Source organism: Corvus hawaiiensis, chromosome 17 (assembly GCF_020740725.1).
Source record: "Corvus hawaiiensis isolate bCorHaw1 chromosome 17, bCorHaw1.pri.cur, whole genome shotgun sequence".
NCBI classification, from domain to species: domain Eukaryota; kingdom Metazoa; phylum Chordata; class Aves; order Passeriformes; family Corvidae; genus Corvus; species Corvus hawaiiensis.
This window is the reverse complement of record NC_063229.1, coordinates 9111749-9131444: the sequence shown is the minus strand read 5'-3', so window position 1 is coordinate 9131444 and position 19696 is coordinate 9111749. Positions and strand designations below refer to the sequence as shown.

The 19696-nt window shown below is 57.3% G+C and overlaps 1 protein-coding gene across 5 annotated transcripts; it reads right to left on the bottom strand.

The window, feature by feature from the left end:
• Positions 1-888: 888 nt before the first annotated feature.
• On the bottom strand, positions 889-19487 carry BCL2L1 (BCL2 like 1). 5 transcript variants are annotated; one of them, XM_048321639.1, is made up of 3 exons: positions 19307-19487; positions 17661-18326; positions 889-2645 (listed from the first exon to the last, which is right to left on the bottom strand). In XM_048321639.1, the coding sequence occupies exons 2-3, from the start codon at positions 18213-18215 to the stop codon at positions 2508-2510; spliced, it is 693 nt and encodes a 230-aa protein (XP_048177596.1). In that variant the 5' UTR covers positions 18216-18326; positions 19307-19487; the 3' UTR covers positions 889-2507. The 5 variants fall into 5 exon arrangements, with proteins under 5 accessions (XP_048177596.1, XP_048177599.1, XP_048177598.1 ...); XM_048321642.1 differs by having other exon boundaries at positions 17661-18321; XM_048321641.1 differs by lacking the exon at positions 19307-19487 and adding an exon at positions 18918-19047.
• Between the last annotated feature and the right edge of the window lie 209 nt (positions 19488-19696).

Sequence of the window (19696 nt, the reverse complement as noted above, 5' to 3'; positions counted from 1 at the left end):
GAGCCCCCTCAGCCGCGTCTCCCAGGAAGGGTCCCATTCTCTTCTCCTCGACGAGGCATCGCTGTGTCCCCGGCTGCGAGGGGCTCTGGCTGTGCCGTGGGGTCCGTCCCGTGCGGGGGGGGGCTCAGGGCGGCTGGGGACGGGGCTAGTGGCCCTCGGGGACTGGGGTTCCCCCGAGTCCTCGCGGCTCTGTTGGTCATGAGGGTCCCTCTGCTCCCGCTCCCCGCAGCTCCGCGGCCGCTTCTCGCGCTGCCCACGGGATGGTGCTCGTGTCCACGGGCTCCCGCCGCGTCCCGCCGGCCCATGGACCCGCCCGGGCCCGGCCGCTGTCCCCACGCCCCGGGGATCCCCCGGAAAGGACAGGGGAGGGGCGTCTGGGGAAGGCTGAGCTGGGCGCGTCCTGCCGTGAGAGGGATGTGGGGTGTCTCGGTGTTCCCCATGCTTGTGGCATCCCAAAAAAGCTCGAGTGTTTGTGTGGTCCAAACCGTTGTGCACCCTGCACAAAGAGAAGGTGCTCTTTTGAGGGGTAGTCCCGGGAATGCGGGGGGCTGTGGGTCCCAGTGAGGCTGTGAGTCCCCTGCCCTCCTCCTCCCAACGTGACTATGGGTGTTGAGCCCATGTCCCCAAAACCAGCACCCCCAGCCCAGCTAAGAGCCTGCCCTGGACTCTCCCGTCCCCATCACCCCTTAGTGCCACCCCACCCTACCACCATCCCTCAGGACCACAGCAAACTGCCCTTGGAGCACCCCAACCCTTCCTTGGGCAAGGAGAGGACGTCATTCCCATCCATCCATCCATCCATCCATCCATCCCACTGAAGCCAACTCCTTAGAGCCCACAGTTGCTCAAATTCCCGACAATTGCAAAGACCACAGCACCACCAGCAGCTCGAATGACAAATTTATTTGTGGATTCACCTCCACCTGCAAACCGAAGCGTTCAATGGGCTAATGCTAATCCTCGTGCTCCCCGTGCGGGATCTGAGTGGGTCCGACATGGGGAGCGCGAGTCCGTGCTCAGTGGCCAAGTGAACCCCTCCGGAACCTCCGGTTCTCCCCCCACCTCCATCCCAGCTTGGCCCCTGCAGGGAGCACGGCCCCACACATAAATACGGACAGACAAGATAACAAAAATAGCATTAATAGTATTCACAAATGAATTAAAAACTACTCATATATGTACAGCAGAGCACGGGCAGTATGTACATGGACAAGCTGTGGACAGCTGTGTCTGCCCGCGGTGGGCTCCGAAGGATGAGGGCGTTTATTCTGGAAGCTAATTTCAGCTCAAAGGCCGGAGGTTCCCTGCTCCGGCAGCAGCGGGAGCAGCGTGGGGATGAGGGGGGAGGGAAGCCAGACACCTCAGTCACTGCATGCACCCGTCACAGCCACGCATGGGGACTGCCTGCGCTATGGGACTGGAAACATGTGGGACAGCACCAGAGAGGCTAACAGCTCCTGCTGCCCCCAAAGAGGCTCTCCAGAGGTGGAGATGGCTCTCAGCCACTGCCAGCCCTCACTCCCATCTCCCCTGGGCTTGGTGCCCAGCTCATCCCATGAATCGGCTGCTCCCTGGGCTTTGCCATCCCTGTGAAGGTGCTTCCTCTGACCCTTCCAATCCCCAGCTCTGGACTCCTGGACACCACAGCCCCAGCTCTCTGCAAAGCCTCTTGTGCCAGGGACAAGCACTCTCCCCCTCTCCTGCCTCCTTCCTTTGCCACCCAGAGAAGCAGGCTGGGAAGGGAGGAGCACTGTCCCACAGCCATCTACATTTGGAGAGAGGAGGAGGAAGAGGACAAAGAACCCTTCAAACCACGCACAGCCCTGGGCCTGGCACACCATCCTCATCTGGGATGGGCCGCAGCTCCCACCAGCTCATTATCTGTGGAGAAGGGAATTCATGTGAGGCTGACCAAGGGCAGAGCTCCTCATCCCTGGCCTCTGCCTCTTCCTCCTGCTCCCCCTGCTGCAGGGACGAACTCTGACTGGAGAAAGCAAGGACAGGATAGTGATGCTGCAGGGAAGCTCCATCCCATCGGGCAGCCTGCCTCTTCCTGGTGCCTGAGCATGCCAGAGACGGGGGCACGGAGCCTGGCCCTTGCTCTGGCTGGGGAACTTTATATTAGTGACACATCTACACACACGCACGCACTCACACATGCAAAAATAAGTCTGTTTATTCTCTTCCAAATCATTTGGAGAACCCTGCAGGGCTGGAACACCTTCTAGCCTGTGCCCTCCCCAGCTGCCTGGATCTCCCCAGCGCTGGGAGCTGGTGGCTGAAGTGCTGCATTGGCCTCAGCGCCTTTAAAACACAACGGAACAGTAAATAAGACGGGCTACAATAAAAGGAGCTGGCGGCACGAGGGAGAAAACTCCATGGAGCAGGGTGCTCGGCCGGGATGGAGGGGCTGCCCCCCTGCGCCGGTGATGGTGCTCGGGAGCGGAGTGTAGTGGATGTGGCGGTGAAGGCGCAGCCGTCCTGGCTGCGGGGGGCTCGACGGCGGCTCACTTGCGGCTCAGCAGGGATCCCAGCAGAAGCACTCCGGCCACCGTCGCCCCGGTCAGGAGCCATTTGTTGAAGGTCTCCTGGCCTTTTCTCACCTCGGCAGCAGCATCGTTGCCATAGAGGACCACAAAGTGCTCCTGTGGAAAGAGGAGAGTGGTGAGCAGAGGGGTGGGAGCGGAGCATGGAGGGAAAGGGCTGGCAGGAAAGCGGTGGTGGGGACCGGGCAGGTGACGGATGCCTTGTGCTTCCTCGCTCTGAATCATGCACAGAGGGCAAGTGGGGAAGCACAGTCATGAGAGAAGAGGATGCCAGAAAGGATTTGTGAGGAGAACACCATGAGGGCAGGGCAGGGGATGCATCACGTGCTCTTGGCTCTCTAAAATTAGCATCCAAGTGTGATAGAAATCATTGCAGTGGGAACCCACTGGGCTGCATTCCCTGGCCGAGGCCTGTGGAAGCAGCAGCAGGGCTGGTGCCCACGGCTGCGGGAGCCCACACCGTGCATCCCCCCAGTGATTTTGTGTCCACAGCGGAGCCTCCCATGTCCCACTCCCACGTCCTGGCCCTCACAGGCTACTTCACAACACGAGCTGGATTTCACGAATCCCTGTGGTGAAGGCAGACACTGGGTTGTCAAGCTCAAGCCTTCCCAGGGATTCAGGAGAGCAGGCCAAGCACGAGGCTTGGCCAGGAATGCAGTCACTCCGGCTCAGCTCGTCCGAGCCGGCTGCTTCCAGCCCTTCATCTCCAGCAGCAGCAGGAGCTGGGAAGACCTCAGCCCATTGTAAGGAGAGCTGTTGGGGTCCCTAAGCCGCACACAGCAGGGCAGGAGGGCTCCCTGGGCAGGCAGCAGGGAAACACATGGCCCAGGATCTCTCAGGTTTATCAGGGCTGAGCAGGAGCTGCAGGGCTGGACAGAGAGGAAGCTGCGAGCTCCAGGCTCAGGGATCACCAGCAGCTCAGCGTCAGCAGGGCCTTGATGCTGTCGCACCTTGAGCCCATCTTCCAAGTAAGATCCCCTGTTCCCTGATAAGTGAATGCAGTTCCAGTAACCCGACTGCTCTGGGAAAGCAGAGATAAGCCCGGCTGACGCTGTGCTCGTGTCATGCCTCACTGCAGCCTTTGCGCAGGAAGGGGGAGCATCCCTGCCTGCCTGCTCTGCCTGCACGCTGCCTCCCACACCTGCCCACAGCCTGCAGCCGCACGACTACGGCGCTTTGGTGCCCAGGTCATGGCTGGCATCCAGGTGCCTCTCATTCATGGAACATGGTGCCAAGTCTCCCAGCTCCCACCAAACAGCTCCAGCATGGTCACAGCTTGTGGGGCATCTCCTCACCTTGCCACACACCTGTGACCACGCTCACAAACAGCTTTTCACAGCAGGGTGTGCAGCAGACCTGCATGCTTACTCCCAGGGAGCTGGGCTGTGTCCCTCTCCATGGCCACAGGCCTCCCCACCACAGGGGATCTGGTCCTTGATGAACTGTGCACCTCAGCACCCACCTCTGCCACCAAAGCTCTTCTCCATCTCCCACCAGCCACCTCCCCAGCTGCCTTCCACACCCCGTGACCATGAGGAGGAGGTACTCACAGACTCAAGGGCAGAGTGTTGGGACACAGGGACTTTGCTAACTCACCCTGGGGCACGTCACTACTTCTTCCTCACTTAGAGTCCTCTTCAGGGATATGACAGTCATCCCCGTGGCTCCCACTACCTACACAGAGTGGCAGAAGGCAGCTCGCTTCCCATCATGCTTGCCAGCTGGCACGGGATCTGTGGAGGTGTTGTACTGTGTCCTGGTCCTGCAGGAATGGGCAGGAAGGAGCTCACATGTCCAGGGAGGAAAGTGAAGGCTGCTGCCTGCTGCTAGCCTACTCACGCAAGAACAGCCAGTGATGTGCTGCAGGAGAGGGACAGGAGGAGAGCCCAAACCCAAGAAGGGGATATTTTAAATTCTACGGGTACAGGAAATCCCTCTGTGATAGCTGGTGATGAGAATGGAGCTGTGACAGGGCATGGCAGTGGCAGCAAACTGATAGCAGGCTGGCAGGGATGGAGGGCAGAGGGAACTGGGGCAGAAGGCACAGCCTTGTCCAAAAAACACCACCCCTACAACATCTGTGTATGGGAAGACTTAGGTTGGATGTTAGAAGAAGGTTCTTCACCCAGAGGCTGGTTGGGCATTGGAACCAGCTCCCCAGGGCAGTGGTCATGGCACCAAGCCTGAACCAGAGTTCAGGGAGTGTTTGGACCACGCTCTCAGGCATATGGTGGAATTGCTGGGCTGTCCTGTGCAGGGCCATGAGTTGGATTTGATTAACCTTGTGTGTCCCTTCCAACTCTGCGTATGTTTTGATCTCTCAGTGCCAGGGCCCTTGCTCCAGGGATGGTCCTTCCCTTGGACAACGTGTCCCAGCCACTCGTTCACAGCACCTGATGCTGCAGAGCGCTCACCTGAAGGAAGGCGGCTGCACCCTCGTGATGTATTCCCCAGAAAATCTGCTTTCCTCAGGGATTCAGTAGGACCTGCCCCACTGAGAGTCCCACACATCTCCACAGGCTCCTCCTGAATCAGGGCAGGGACGTCCCCACTGTGCCCAGGAAGGCTGCAGTGGTGGACAGGGCTACACACATACCCTGCCTCTCCATGGGGCAGGCACCAGGAGAGGGCCCCGCAGGCAGGGCAGGGAGCCAAGGAGGGCTGGCAGCCGGTTCTCCACGCTGCTTTTTCCATGGCATGTGCTGACGAGCTTGGGGAAAGGCAGTTCCAGGAAGCCCTTGCTTCCAAGAAAAGGAAGTGTTTGCTGAAGGAGATAAATGGTGCACGGTGAACGCAGAGCTATCGGGTGCTACAGGCGGAGAGGAGCACAGCCAGAGCCCAGCACAGGCAGGGAGGGGACATCAGTCCTTCTCCTTTCCTTTGGAAGGGAGCAGCAGCTGCTGGAGCCACAGCTGGGGGCTGTAGGGGATTCGAGGAGAGCGCCTTGCCCTTCTCCAGGAAAATCACCCTAAGAGCTGTGATAGCTCAGCCCCTGCACAACTTCAATCCCAGATGTGTCTCCTGGGAACCAGATCCCAGACCAGAGGGAGTGGGAAAACAGGCAGGAGCGTCCTCCCTGCCCATGCTGGGGGTGGGTTGAAGGTTAGGGAAAGGCAGCTTGCTCTGTTCCCACACCATCCCAGGCCTCGGCTGCTCTGCACCTGAAGCCCAGCACTTCCAGGACTGATCCTGACCTCTCTGGCCTGGTGTTTGGATATCAGGCTTGCCCAGACACGTCCAGATATTTCTGGCCTCCCCCAGTCACCTTTATCTGAGAGGAAATATTTGGAATTCCTGAGTTGATCACAAGGACTGTGGTAGCAACAGCACGTCAGTGTCTCAACCCTCAACCCGTGGGTCTCTTCCACCAGAGAGGACAGGCTGTTCCATCAGAACACTCGTCACATCCCCTTCCCCACGCCGGGTGACTGACACGTCCGAGAGGAGGATGCTCTGGAGCAGGACATGAGGAAGCAGAGATCTTATTCCTATGCAAGAAGCAATCCCCTGCCTTTGCTTCTCCTCCCCAGAGCTGGGGAAGGAATCCACATTTTCTTGCTGGAGCCTAAATGACCACTTGCTGGAGGAGATGGGGCAGGGGGGTTCTTCCCTCCTGCTGCACATGCTACTTGTAGGAGGCAGAAGGACCTGGAGAGTCAGGCTCCACCACCCCGCAGAGCTGGGGTAGGGAGGCTCTGCAGTGCCAAAAGTTCTCTGGACACTCACAGAGCCTCCAACTGCAACCCAGCACTGGTGGGGGATGCAGCAACCATTCAAACACTGCCCAGTGCCCACACACAAACCCATGGCAAAAAGGCAAGAGGAACGGGTCTGACCTAAAGTGTTTTGTCCCAGGTGGGAGAGCAGACTAAAGAAGCACGACACCTGGCTGAGATGCTACTCATATCCTGGCATGGGAAAGTGAACACCTAAAATTTGAGGCTCTCATTTGTTTGGTTCGTTTCATTCACCAGTGCTGCCTGCACGGGAAGGAGAACAGTTGCTGGATCCCATTCAGGGTCAGCAGAGCAGGTTCCTCTTTCAAGATAAGCCCCAGCACTTGGGGAAAGAGGATTCGGTGACACTGAGCCATGGGGGCAGGTGAAGGAAGCAGATGTGGGCAATAAACTTCCATCTGGCCTCTGGTGAGGCAGGAGAGTGGAGAGGGGAGGGCTCTGGCAGTTTGGGGCTCAAAGCTTGCCCTGCACAAGGGGGTAAAGGGTATGGAGGTCACCGAGATACCAGGACAAAGCTTTGAAAACCAGCAAAGAAAAGCCAGGCTCTACTGGGAGTATTCAGGTGAACTGGTGGCACTTGGTCAAACTTCAACACAGAGACTGGGACGCCAGAAGGAGCTTCGGAGCTTCCCCACGGCTCCGATACCCAGAGAGCCCAGTGAGACAGACACCCCCAGCACCCACCTCAGCATACACAACAGCCTTTCCAACCCAAGGATCCTCATGTGTTTTATCAAAAATTAGCTGGTTCCCCAAAACCTCCCATGGGATAAGTCAGCATTGCTCCCAGATGGATCAACAGTGGTACGGGGAGGTTAAGTGCCTTTCCTAGAGCTGTGTGCGAGCCAGCAGCATGAGCCACAGCATCTGACTTCCAACCCAGGCATTCTCATCACGAGGCAATGTTTCCCTTGAAAACAAGGCTGTTTCTGTTTTACCTTCACCGTAAGTACAGCTGTGTTCCTGCTCAGAGGTCTAACAGCAACCGCCGGCCGGGAGCAGAGTCATCTGGATGACCAGACATTTGTTAATGAGATGCTGGGAACAGTTTTGTGCTGAGCAGCAAGACAAGGAGGGGAAAAAGAAAGGCAGCAGCTCAGCACAGACCACAACAAAGCCCTGCATCGACAGCAACCTGCTCCCAGAGCCCCTTTGGGCTGCCAGCTCACCACATGGGGCTGGCATATGTGAACCTGGAGGTGAAGCACATGGGGGGAAAAGGCAGCTGAGAGCTTTAAGAATAAAAGAAAACATAAGTATTCCCAAAGGCTGCCACTGGCATCCTGTAAACACAGCTCTGTGGGTCCCTTTGTGATATGAATGGAAGAGACATCCTGGATGTTCTCCCTCTGTCCTGCTCCCCCTGATGCTGTATCCATGTGTGGCCCCCACCACTCCCAGCTCTGAAAGGAGGGCAGCAGGGACAGAGCGTGACTGCACAGGTCACAGGACTGCCTGCAGTGCTGGGCAGTGGAGGTCAAGGTGAGCACCTGACTCAGGAGCATGGCAAGGGAACCTGCCATCCAAGGTAGGTCTGACCTTCCCCATAGAAACACAGATCCTACAATGGTTAGAGGGGACCTTAAAGATCATCTAGTTCCAATTCCCCCTTCCATGGGCAGAGAAGATCTGCAGCTTCACCCCACTGGTCCCTACCAGCAATCCCAAGCAGGCTCAGAATGGGGTGGGGAAGGGGTTCTGGGACACAGAGAGAGGAAGGGGCTCTGGGGACAGCAGCTGCAGGTGCAAATACTCCAGAGACTCAGCTCTAACTGTTATGCAAATGGTGACCTCCAGGGAAGCAGCTGCTGATCTCCATGACAATGGCAGGGAATGCCACCCACCCACTGCCTCTCCTGCCTTTCCTGCCCTTGGAGCTGGTGCTGCGGTGTCGTGGGCCCTGGGGTGCTGTCCCTGCCCAAGTCCCGGGGCATTCATTGAAACCTGCGTCTTGGAAGGAGGCAGCCAAAAATTCAAAAGGGTCAATTAAACAAGAACGTCCCCTCTTCTTCCTCTTCTCACTCGAGCTTTGCTGTGGGGCTCCAGCCTAGCCCAGGCCAGAGCTAGCTCTTTTCTAACCAGAAACAAACCCTCACTAGCACATTCCAGCCCTAATCCTTGCCGAGGCAGCCTCCTGTCAAACTGGTTTCATCACCGGCTCCAGGGAACCTGCAATAACCCCACACCATTCAGCACAATTTCAGCGTTTTCCAAATACATGAAAGAGGCTATGGTGACAGCTGTAACCCCCGTCCCTGCCCCGGGAGACTGCTGTGCACAGCACGAGATGGAGAGCAGGGAATTGCGCTCTCCGTTCCAGAAATCTGCTGAAACATTCATGTGTATTAAAGCCAGAGACGATGTGAATGACTAATCCACTTGCATCCATCTTTCATCAGTGTTCCTCCCAGAGCTAACTGGGGTGAGGGCTCCCGAAGGTGCCGCAGCTCCGGCCGGCACCAGGCCCGCTCAGCAGGGCAGGAGAGGCTGGCAGGAGACATGACTCTGGTACAAAGGCACAGCGAAGAACACATTGGCTGAGCCGGATCCACTCAAGAGATTAGCACCTGCTGGGAATGGGATTGTTTTCCAAAGGGCATTAAGTGGAATAGTCCGAGGAAAGACGGTCTCTCTGATGCTTCTCCCCACCGGACAGATGGTGTCTGAGCCCCGCAGCAGAGCAGCCTTTGTGCGAGGGGCACGCTCGGGGGGCAGGGAAGGCTCCTGCTTTCATGTCCTGGTTATCTGCCGCCTGTGGGGCTGGGGAGCAGAGGGCCGTGGCCAGCTCGCTGTGCCGGACAGAGCACCTCAGCAGGGCCACCCGCACCCAGAGAACAGAGCTCAATTTTCACCTTGTCATTGCTCTTCCTGGACGTCAGAGCTCCTGTGCAATCGTGCCCTTGTGTAACCGTGGGGAAACCTGTGCCGGGGAGATGTGCCATGCTCACGTGTGCCCGGCTGCTGAGCCACGTTCCCTCCTGCCAGGGGGTGAGTGGGCGATGCTGACAGCTCTTCCCGGTCCTCACCCGCACCCCAAGCCTCACCAAACACACCCCACAGGGAATGTTGGCGTTACCAGGACTCAAGGGAGCCAGGCTGGGTGCAGGGATGGTCCTCAGAGGAGACAGATCCTGGAGAAGAACTGCTGGTTCTCCTGCCTCAGCCACTTGTCCACCAGCATCCTGGAGGAGCGACGGCCAAGCTTTACCACTTCCCACTTCAGCCCCGGCACCTCACGAGGCTGCTGTAATTCTTACATGCCACTTGAATGAAAAAGGGGAAAGGGTGGAGGTGCAGGAAGAGGAGGAAGATGTGCTCATTCTGTTTTCACTTCCTGTTAGTTCCATGAAATTTCAAATGATTCAAGCCACAAAGTCCCTTTTAGCAAAATCCTTGCTGACTTGAGGGCAGGAAGCACAGTAGGCAGCTGATGCAGCAAACACAAGAGAGAGCGATGCAGCATGAGAAGGAGACTTTGTGCTCTGCCCTGGGCTCCTCCATGCATGTTGTTGCATGAAATAATCACTGGCTGGTGCAGTGGAAGCTTCTAAATGAGGTCAGTTGCTCTATTAAAAGACATTAGCTCTCCAGCAAGTTTAATACACTGGTGAGCCATACAAGTACAGGATGGAGGCACTTGCAACGCTCCATGATGGCTGATTTACAGGTAGCAACACCTCATTTTCTCCATATGTAAGTCATATGTCACCCAGGCACTACCCAGGGCCACATACACGCCCAGCACCCACATCCCAGCCCAAACCCTGAGCCAGCTCACCACGAGTCACACACACAGGCAGTAATGCCACGTACTGCCACCAGACATGCTCCCTGCACAACACTGGTAGTGTTCAGCCTCAATGGTGGCACAAACCAGAGAGATGGGCAAATTGGACTGGTATCGTTCAGAGAAGCAATGCAGACAGCTGTCCTGCTCCACCTGATCATGGTACTAGCTGCATGCAAACCAAACCAGCTCCATGCCAGCCAGCCTAGACCTCTTCTCTGAGCTTCCCAAAGAGCCCTTCATCCTCCAGCAGAGAAGAAAACCCTTCCATGCTCCTTCAGGAAGCAGACAGTTCCAGCAGCTCCCTTTCAAATCCTACCCCAAGAGCCAGGTCACTGCACAGCTCTTGCCCACAGGTTCCTTGCACACTCCAGCTCCAGCTCCTGCTCCAAGCCCTGCCTGGTGCCAGCTTGTCAGGTTTTGGAGTACTTGATTTCAGTCTTAAGAGCACCTGTCTGGCAGCGGTACAGGCAGGGAGAACCTGCCTGCTCTTTGTTCTTGGCCAGGCAGAGCACAGAGCAGGACACCTGCCTCAGTTTCCCTCTGAGCTCAGGTGCAGGGCTGTGAGCCGGGGAGCTCTGGGTCCACCCTAGATCAGGAACGGGGGCTGAAAGGCTGAGCCTAGCCCTACTCCCACCGGAGGCTCCTCATCTCCAGGGCTCATCTCCCCAAGCAGGATACTACTGCCAGGAGCTAGCTACTAATTGGATCTACTTAAATCAGCAGCTACGTCTGCAGACACAGCTGAAACACAAGCTTGAGCAGGAAGGAGGATAATGCAATAAATTCAAACAGCTCTCCCCAAGGGAATCGCACAACCCCCTGAAACTTCCCTCTTTGCAGATACAGCCCATTACCCTTCCCTGGGCACACTGTGCCAGTGCAGAGGCAAGCAGCGGTCGAAAAAGTAACCAGCCCAAAGCCCCCTGAAACACCAAGCTCCCCCAGCTTCCTGCTCCCAGCAGCAGAGGAAAGGCAGACCAGTTACAGCACAACATTCAAACAGTCCCTGTAGCCACGGGAGCCTCTCTGGTTAACGCTCTGAATCCCGCTCCTCCCTCCCTCCCTCGCTACCCCGGAGGCAGGCAGCAGCGCTGAGTGCACTGGGTTTCCCATTAAAGAGATCCTGAGAGACAGCACTGGGCTGGTACACGTGAGCACGTGTCCGAGAGAAGACACGGGCGGCTGGAGAGATGCTGGCTGCACAGAGCTGCAGCGGGCGTTCCCGCCTGCAGGCAGTCCTTCCCAGCACTGCTCAGCCCTCCAATTCTTTTTTTGCTAACTAAATTAAACATGAGGATAAAATAAGCAAAATAACTAAAAATAAAAAATAAACCGAGCATTTCTACAGCACAACTAGGTCACAGCTCCCCAGCATGCGAGTCGTGGCAGCCACGGCTCAGCCCCTTGAGCCTCCCGGGTTCAAAACTGACATCTCTCTTAAAAGGCTGCTCCCGAAACCCACACCTGCTCCCCGGTAAGCCCAGCTGGAGCCATCTGCTAACGGCTCTGCCTCCCGGCAGCCCTCAGCACCCTCGTTCCGCTGGGCTGTTCTGCTGTGGCAGAGTAACCCTTCTCCCCACCTGACCATGACGGGTGCCAGCCCGTGCCCTGAGCCTGCCCCACTGCCCCCCTCCATGGGTGCACTGTGGGGGAAGCTCTCCCACCCCTCTGGAATGCATGTTCCCTAACTTGAGCTCTTGGCATCTCAAGGATGATTAGGAGCAGGACTTCAGAGAGATCTTGCACCAAGAACCCCTCTGCACATCCTTCCAGGTGAGGAGCAGGGAGGAGGAAGTTTCCCTGTCCAAGGTCAGGGCAGTAAAGCAAGGAGTGCCCTGGCACTGAGGGACTCCGCTTCCCTTTCATGCCTCCACTCTGTTCGTTAATCTTTAGTGGCTCAGAACAATAGTGTTTAAGGGCAACATCCCTCCCTTGTGGGAGGGTGGAGGAGGAGAGCGGAGGGTGGAGGAGAGTGGCTGCTCCCCTGCCACTGCAAGGCAGAGCCACCCGCAGTGAATACCTACGCTCTGAATCAGCAGGTAGGTCAACATCCCAGCTGCTCTTGGGGTCCCGAGAGGAAACAGAGCAGCTGCCCCCAGCCCCCTTCTGCTCCCACGGCAGAAGCCACCATTAATCCCTCGCCTCTCGGTTCACCAGGTCTGCAACACTTCTACAACTGATATCCATCCCTTCCCTTCCCCCAGCTCCTCCTGGGAATACTCCGGCTTTACAGCTAGTGGGGAAAGAGCTGCTAGAGAAATACTCCTTGTAACATCAAGATGGGACTGTGCTTACAGCCATCAGCTGCTTGGTAAAAACCAAAGGAAACCAAACCTTCTCAGCTTCAGCAAAGATCTTAGAGCACCACACCACCATTCAGCTGCACCCGGTGTGTGCCGCAGGCGTGTCACTGCTCCCGGGGGTAAACCACGTACACAAACCATACCGGAGCTCCACAGAAATCAGGCACAGCAGCCCAGACACGTACAGAAAGCTGCAGCTTCCACTGGGGAAAAGAGAGCTCCCACCCACCCCTTCTGTTGCGCTGGGACACCCCACTGCTGCTGAAACAGGGAGAGACCTTGGGCAGCGCTCCAGGGACCCGGCTCCAGTGTTAGAGAGGAGCAGGATGAGCAGGCGGAATGACATTACTGAGAGCAGCTGTGAACACAGAGCAGCAAGAAACAGTTTGTTAATTATTTCACAGGTCTTTTTTTAAATGACACTCAGCTCTTCGGATTAAAGAGCCTCAGAGTGCTTTACGAATCAGAGTTGCCAGTGGCTCCCCTGGGAGCGAAGGAAACGCTATCCCTTTCGCTCAAAGACCCCGGGGTTAAGTGGGCTGCTCTGAGCCACAGCCAGCCACGGGCAGGAGCTTGGCTTTCCAGGCGCCTGCTGTAATCACAGATCTAAGGAACGTAATCAAACTGCACCACACACCGAGAGGCAGCAAGGAAAACAGGCAGGGCCCCAAAGAAGGAGAACGAGTAAAGGGGGTAAAGAGCAAAGCTCTGAAATCAGCCTCTGCATCGCTCTTGGTCTAGCGGCAGGAATGCTGCTGCGGGCCGGGCAGGAAGCTGCAGTGGAAGTCATTCCAATGGCATTTCCTGGAGAGCACTGCAGAAAAGCCTCCCAGGTCGAAGGCTGGATGAGGAGCTGCCAGGGATCTGCACACCGAGCCCAGATCTCCGGCCATCAGCGAGGATACAGCTACCTGGGCTAGTTGCTCCAGGTACGACAGCCTGAGCCAGGACACTGCTGCCAGCTCCCACAGCCAGGGAGGAACACTCAGGACTGTGAAGGGACACTGGGGACCCCACTGGCCAGAGGACAGTAATTTTTTCACCCCAAGCAGTTGATGATAGTGGGGCCATCGTCTCAACTGCAAGGGATCAAGGCTGTAAAATAATTACAGAGGACAAAGTGCAAAGCAATAGTCCAGCTGAGCTCCACAGACCAGGTTGCTCAAAGCCCCATCCAACCTGACCATGAGCACTTCCAGGGATGGGGCAGCCATAGCTTCTCTGGGCAACCTGTGCCAGTATCTCACAAACCTCATAGGGCAAAGAATCTTCCTAATATCCACTCTAACTCTGCCCTCTGTCAGTGGGGAGGACTTCCCCCTTGTTCTGTCACTCCATGCCCTTGTCCAAAGTCCCCTTCCAGCTCTGCTGGAGCCTCTTTAGGCACTGGCAGTCTCCAGACTGAACAACCCCAACTCTCTCAGCCATAGGATGAGATGGAGCCTCATAGATGAAGCCATAGGACTCATCTTCAAGAGTGCAAAGCGTGGCCTTGGCTATGCTCAGACTCTTCCACTGAGTCAGTTCTTCTGCACACTGGCCACCACGTGGAACAGATGGCTGTGATCTCAAACAGGATCAGAAGTGCCGGGGCAACCCCAAAACCCAACCTGCAACACTCAGAAGGGCAGAACTCTGGCAAACAACACTCCCAGGAAATGTGGTAGTGGCAGGGACAGCTTGTGCAGGATACCTGGGACACAAGGCGCAAGGCCAAAATGCATTTCCAAAGAGCTGAGAATCAAAGTCTAGCTCCCAATCTGAAAGCATTGAGGAGCCTGGAGCCAGAGCACAGGACGAAATCCCAGCTGTGTGCTGTCATATGACACAGGCTGAGTCATTTCCTACCATTCAGAAAAAAAATCAGAAAGATAAAAATGAGCTTGCTATATTGACATCTTCAAAGGGTTTTCCCCAAAGAGAATCATAAGCTTCCAGTCCACTGCAGGGTGACACAACACATGTCCCAGCACACCAAGTCCTGTGTGGCCAGGGTCAGCTGAGAACCCAGGAAGCACTGAGCCATCGCAGGAAATCGTTCATTCTCCACCAGCCTAGCCCAGTTTGTTGGGATTCACATGTGACAGACTGGTGCTAAAGATGCCATTTGCTTTCAGTCCTAGCCTGACACAGTCCCTTCATGTTGGTCCCCACCATATGCCCCACAAATCTCTTGACTCTACATCCACAGATCTAACTCCAAGCCGATCCAGAAAACCTTCCTTAAATCCCACTCTGAATGTAGATTTAGCCTTGAAGGAAAAGCTGTCATGCACTGGAGGGTCACAGCCAGGCAGGATCTACTGCTCACTTTCCTTTCTCAAACAGATTAAGCACGGTCAGTACATCTCTGCCTGCCAGGCTCTCTCCCGTTCACCCTGCGCTTCCCCCTCCTTCCTTCCCATTCACCAGATTTCTCCCTCCATGACTCCCAATTCCCACTGGCATCACCATTTGAACTTCACAGCTAGTGGGACTTGGTCTTGGTCAAAGCAACTGCCCCAGGAAAGCCTCCTTTTTGGATGTGACGGTTTGCCAAGATTCTCTTCTGGCTGATTATTAAATGTTCCCCTTGGGTTGTTCTTGTTTGTTTGTTTTCCCAGTGCTAGATTGCAGAGAGGAGGGCAAACCAAGGCAGAGCCAGTAAATGTGACAAAACACTCCTATGTTAACGTTATGGAGCAAGATTTACCATTTCCCCTTGCCTCAAAACATGATTTCTCAAGAGAACTGCTACAGCCCAGCACACAGCAGCCTCCAAAGGCACCTGCAGCTCATGGCCCTCCGATGCTGCCTTTGTTCCACTGGTGGGGAATGAAACAGAGCTTCCTACACAACTGGGCTATGCAGCACTTGTGATGGGGCCATGCTCCATCCCTCTTTCAGAGGGGCTTTCCAGGAAGAGAAGTGCTGCAGTGCTCCAAAACACAAACCACCTGGGCCTTGCCAGGCAGACCTGCCGGAACTTGCATCCCTCTCACCAGGACCTGCCTGCTGCACCTCTCGGGAGTGCTTTGTTTGAATGGGACAGGCTCTAACAGCTCCAGTGCACCAGACTCCATGTGCAAACACGGCGGCAGGAGAGGGATGGCTCCATCACAGCCAGGGCAGGGTGGCACTCCTCTTGCAGGGAGAGCTGGCAGCAGGCCAGCACCTTTCTCCCTGCAGCTGGAATTGCGCGAGAGAGATGGAAAGTGAAGCATCCCCATGCATGCCCCACACGTGAGGCACTCCGGAGCTCTTATGGCCTCTGTCCCTTGGCGTGGAGTGGCATGGCTGCCTCCAAGAAGGGACATGATGAAAGCTGAGAGTGGAGGAAAGCTACAGCCAAGATGTCAAATGAGCACTCAGGGTTTGCAACAGGCTGGCAGTAGCAACACTGCCCAGTGCTGGATTTTTGGTGGTTGGTGGTGTGGATTCCCCACACTCCAGCCTTCGCCACTCTGCCTGGCTCCCATTCAGCTCCCAGCATAGCCCAGGCAGCAGCACAGCCTGGGCAGGGAAGTTAAAAGCCTGGTTCAAGGTTAGAACAAGAGAGCAAGGCGGTCCCCTGAGTGGGAAACGGCGATTTTCAAAGCAAGAGCTGGTGGGCGGGTCAGATAGAGAGGAGTCCTGACCCTTCCGCAATCTGTTGAACAAATATTTGTTCCAAACAATTAATTTAGAGACAGACACAAAAAAATTGAAGAGTCTGGATCATGATGGTTGGGGGTGGGGAACAGAGGGAGGAGGTATTTCATTCCCCACAAGCAGGGACCAGTGATTTTCCACCAGTGATTTAATCTAAATCCCCCAGAGAGTTCATTTACAAAAAATCAGATTGCATTATCGCCTAGGTCTCCAGGATACAGCCCAATCCGTCACTAACAGCAACAGCCACACTAGCTTGAAAACCTCAGTTTGATCACTCAATTCCAAGACTAATCTGTGGCTCTAAAAGCCAAAGGCAGAGGGAGGGGAAAGGAACTCTGCATTTGGCCAGGGTTATCTGCAGGACGAGAGAGCTAATGGGTCACAATGCAGCCAGATGAAATGGCCAGCGGATCCCGGGTTATTAATTGAAACCAAGCTCCTCTCCTTGCCTGAGCAGCCCCACCCAGGCAGTGCCCCAGGGCGGCCACATTCCTGGAATTCCTGCACCGTTCCTGAAATCAGCTCCCTCTCCCTGGGTGCACCAGCTCCCCTTCTTCTCCGGGGTCCCCAGCATTGCTGGTCAGGCACAGGGAGCTGGGGAGAGCCTCTCCTCTGCCAGGAGAGTGCAGAGCACAATGCTGGGCTCAAAGGCTCCTGTCCCCTTCCCAAAATGCTGGGCTCTGCCGATGGACTGTGAGCTGAAGGGAGCTGAGAGGCCTCAGCTCCCAGGAAGGAGGCAATTCCCCACTGCTTAGATGTCAATGCCTGACAGCATGAACTCTTTCCAGTGGGAATCGGTAAAGGTTACACCAGCAGGGAATCACTAAGATGCAGAAGCCAAATGAAAACTCAGACATCTGTAGGTCATATACCTCCCGCCGGCAGTCCCAGGCTGCACTGCACAGCCGGACCCGGCATTTCAAGAATGCTTCCTGAAGAAATGCTTATTCATGTTAATACCTCACCACTGAGAGCTCCCAGGGTTTGCTGCTGGGGCAGCTGGGAGCACTGCTCCCTGCCAAGGGAAAAGCAGCTGCAGGCTGAGCAGCTCCCCAGCACAGAGGTTGCCTCCACCTCGGCCCTGGCTTCCACCACACCAGCTCAGACAGCCCCAGAAGCCCACCCAACCACCGGGATCTGCTGTGGGATTCACTTCACCATAAGCAAGGCAAGTGCTGTTTCCAGAATGAAGAAGTAGCTGTTACCTCTGCAAACCACCAGCCAGCCCACAACAACACTGCCTTGGAGAGGAGGAAGCTCCACTCCCTGCTGTTAATGACACCGGGAACATGCCCCACAGACAGGGCTCTGCTTGAAGAACAAGCTTGGATGACATTAGATTCCAAAGGCTCTTGGAAAAGCAGGTCTTTTACATAACATCCAGGGAGAGGGAGAAAAAGCAGGGATGGAGAAAGACATATCTGAGCACAAACTGTTTGTGTCAACAGGGTGGGCTGACACTCTTGGGACAGAGTGTTAAGAACGCAGAAGGCAAGACCGCACACCCCTTTATCCTCCCTGCAAGGTGTAGGACAAGCTCTAGCACAAACATTGCAGGGAGCTGTGCTCCGGTTTGACCGGCCCCACTGCCAGCCTGGAGCAAGGGAGGGCATGGGCAGCCACCCCCACCACAGAGAGGTGTTCTTACCCATCCGCCATTCTCCTGGATCCAGGGATCTAAGTGGTCGGTCAAGTACGTGGTCATCCAAGACACAATGCGTTTCACCAATACCCGCATCTCCTTGACAACGCTCTCCACGCACAAGGCTCCTCCGAAGGAGAAGAAAGCCACAATACGGCCCCAGTTCACTCCATCGCGGAACAGTTCGTTCACTACCTGCTCAAAGCTCTGATACGCTGTGCTGGGAGTGATGTGGAGCTGGGAAGTGAGGTCGCTGAACGCCCGCCGATACCTCAGCTCAAACTCATCCCCCGCCTCTCTCAGCGCCTGCCTCACATCGGGTGCTCGACGGATCTCACGGACTTCGAGGCTGCTCTGGTGCACGGTGGCACCATTCACTATGTGGCTGGTGGGTGCATGCCAAGAGGGGCTCCCATTGAGGACGCCGTCCATCTCGTCCTCCTCCCCTGCAAACTCAGTCTTGTTCTCATCTTCCTCCTCCAGCTGACTCCAGCTGTATCCTTTCTGTGAGAGCTTGTAGGAAACAAAGTCAATCACTAACTCCCGGTTACTGCTGTACATTTTCACACCTGGGAGACCCTCAATGAGTCCATGGTCTGGAGCACAAGCAGATCAGCACTTAGCAGGTCCCGACTCCACTCCTCTTCCTCACGACCGATGGAAGCATCTGACCTTAGCACAGAGGAGGAGAGAGGCACCGAAACGGTTAATGCCACAGCTCTTAGATGCACCCGCGCCATTACCACCGATAGCTTATCGTTATACTGAGATCACCCCGCAGCTCTACGCCGAGGCTCAGGGCCACCAGACTGAAGCCGCACGGAGGACCGACCACAACACCCCCTTCCCCGGAAACCAGCCTCGAGCCCCGAGGACCCCCAGGCTCCGAGCAGACCCCAGGTCTCACCGGGTGCGGGCTGCGCCTGGCAGGCCGGCTGCGGGCCGGGGCGGAGGCGGTTCTCGTTCTGCTGGAGCTGCGGGTCGGCCCGGTCCGAGACAGCACCGCCCCCGCCTCGCCCCGCCCGTTAAAGGGCCCGGCGCCCCCGCCCCCCTCCGCCAGCGTTACCCAACCGCTGCAGCGACGGCAGCGGGCGGGCAGGGCTACCCAAGGATTACAGCAGCCCCAGGGGCGCCCGGTTTGACGGTAATCGCAGCCCCCGCCGCCCCAAAGCCCCTCGCTCCCTGCAGGCGGAGAGGATAAACCGCTGAAAACCGGCGAGCGCTCGCCATCGGGGCTGCCGCCGCACGGCCTTGCGTCCTTACGGGAGCGATTCCAGTCACGGTTAGCGGCGCACTGCCATTGGGACCGGGACGGTGACACGCCGGTCAGTGGCAGGCGGGAGCGCCGCAGGGGGCAGCCGGTCCTTCCGGCCACCGGACTGGCCGCCCCTACCACCGGACCGCTTCCCCCAGATCCCCGAACCGCCCCCCCCCCCCCAGTCACCGGATCGCCCCCCCAGGTGCCCGGACGGCCCCACCGGTCGCCGTACCTGGGGGGCGGGGCCGCGCACGAGGGCCGGCACGGCGCCCGCGCGGCCGACACGTCAGCCAATCAGCGGGCAGGAGAGCGCCGAGGGGCTGGGGCCCGGCAGCGGCCTCGCTGTTTGGCTACGCCGCGCGTCACTCAAGGTTTACCCCACCCCGCCCCTCACCTCAGCCGCCGACGGAGGGTCCGCGTCCTTCCCGGCTCTGACGCGCGGGCCCGGCTGGCAGTGACGCCGGGGGTCGCCGGGAGCCCCGCCGGGCCTCGGCCCGCTCAGCAGTGCCGGGGCTCCTTCCACATCGCCCGCCGAGCGGCCGGGGGGGTGCGGTAGGGTGGGAGGGGGCGGCAAAGGGGCGGTGCGCATGCGCACGGTGCCTCAAGGCTGGGCGAGGAGCGTCGGTTGGACGGCGCGGGGGCGCGGTGCGCCTGCGCAGTGCGGGCTGGACCGGTGCGCCGGCGCGAAGGTGCCGGGCGGAGGGCGGAGCTCTGGCGCCCCCTGCCGGCCGCGGCGGGATCCGCTCCCGCCGCGCCCTGCTGGCCCGGCCGCTGACACGGTCGC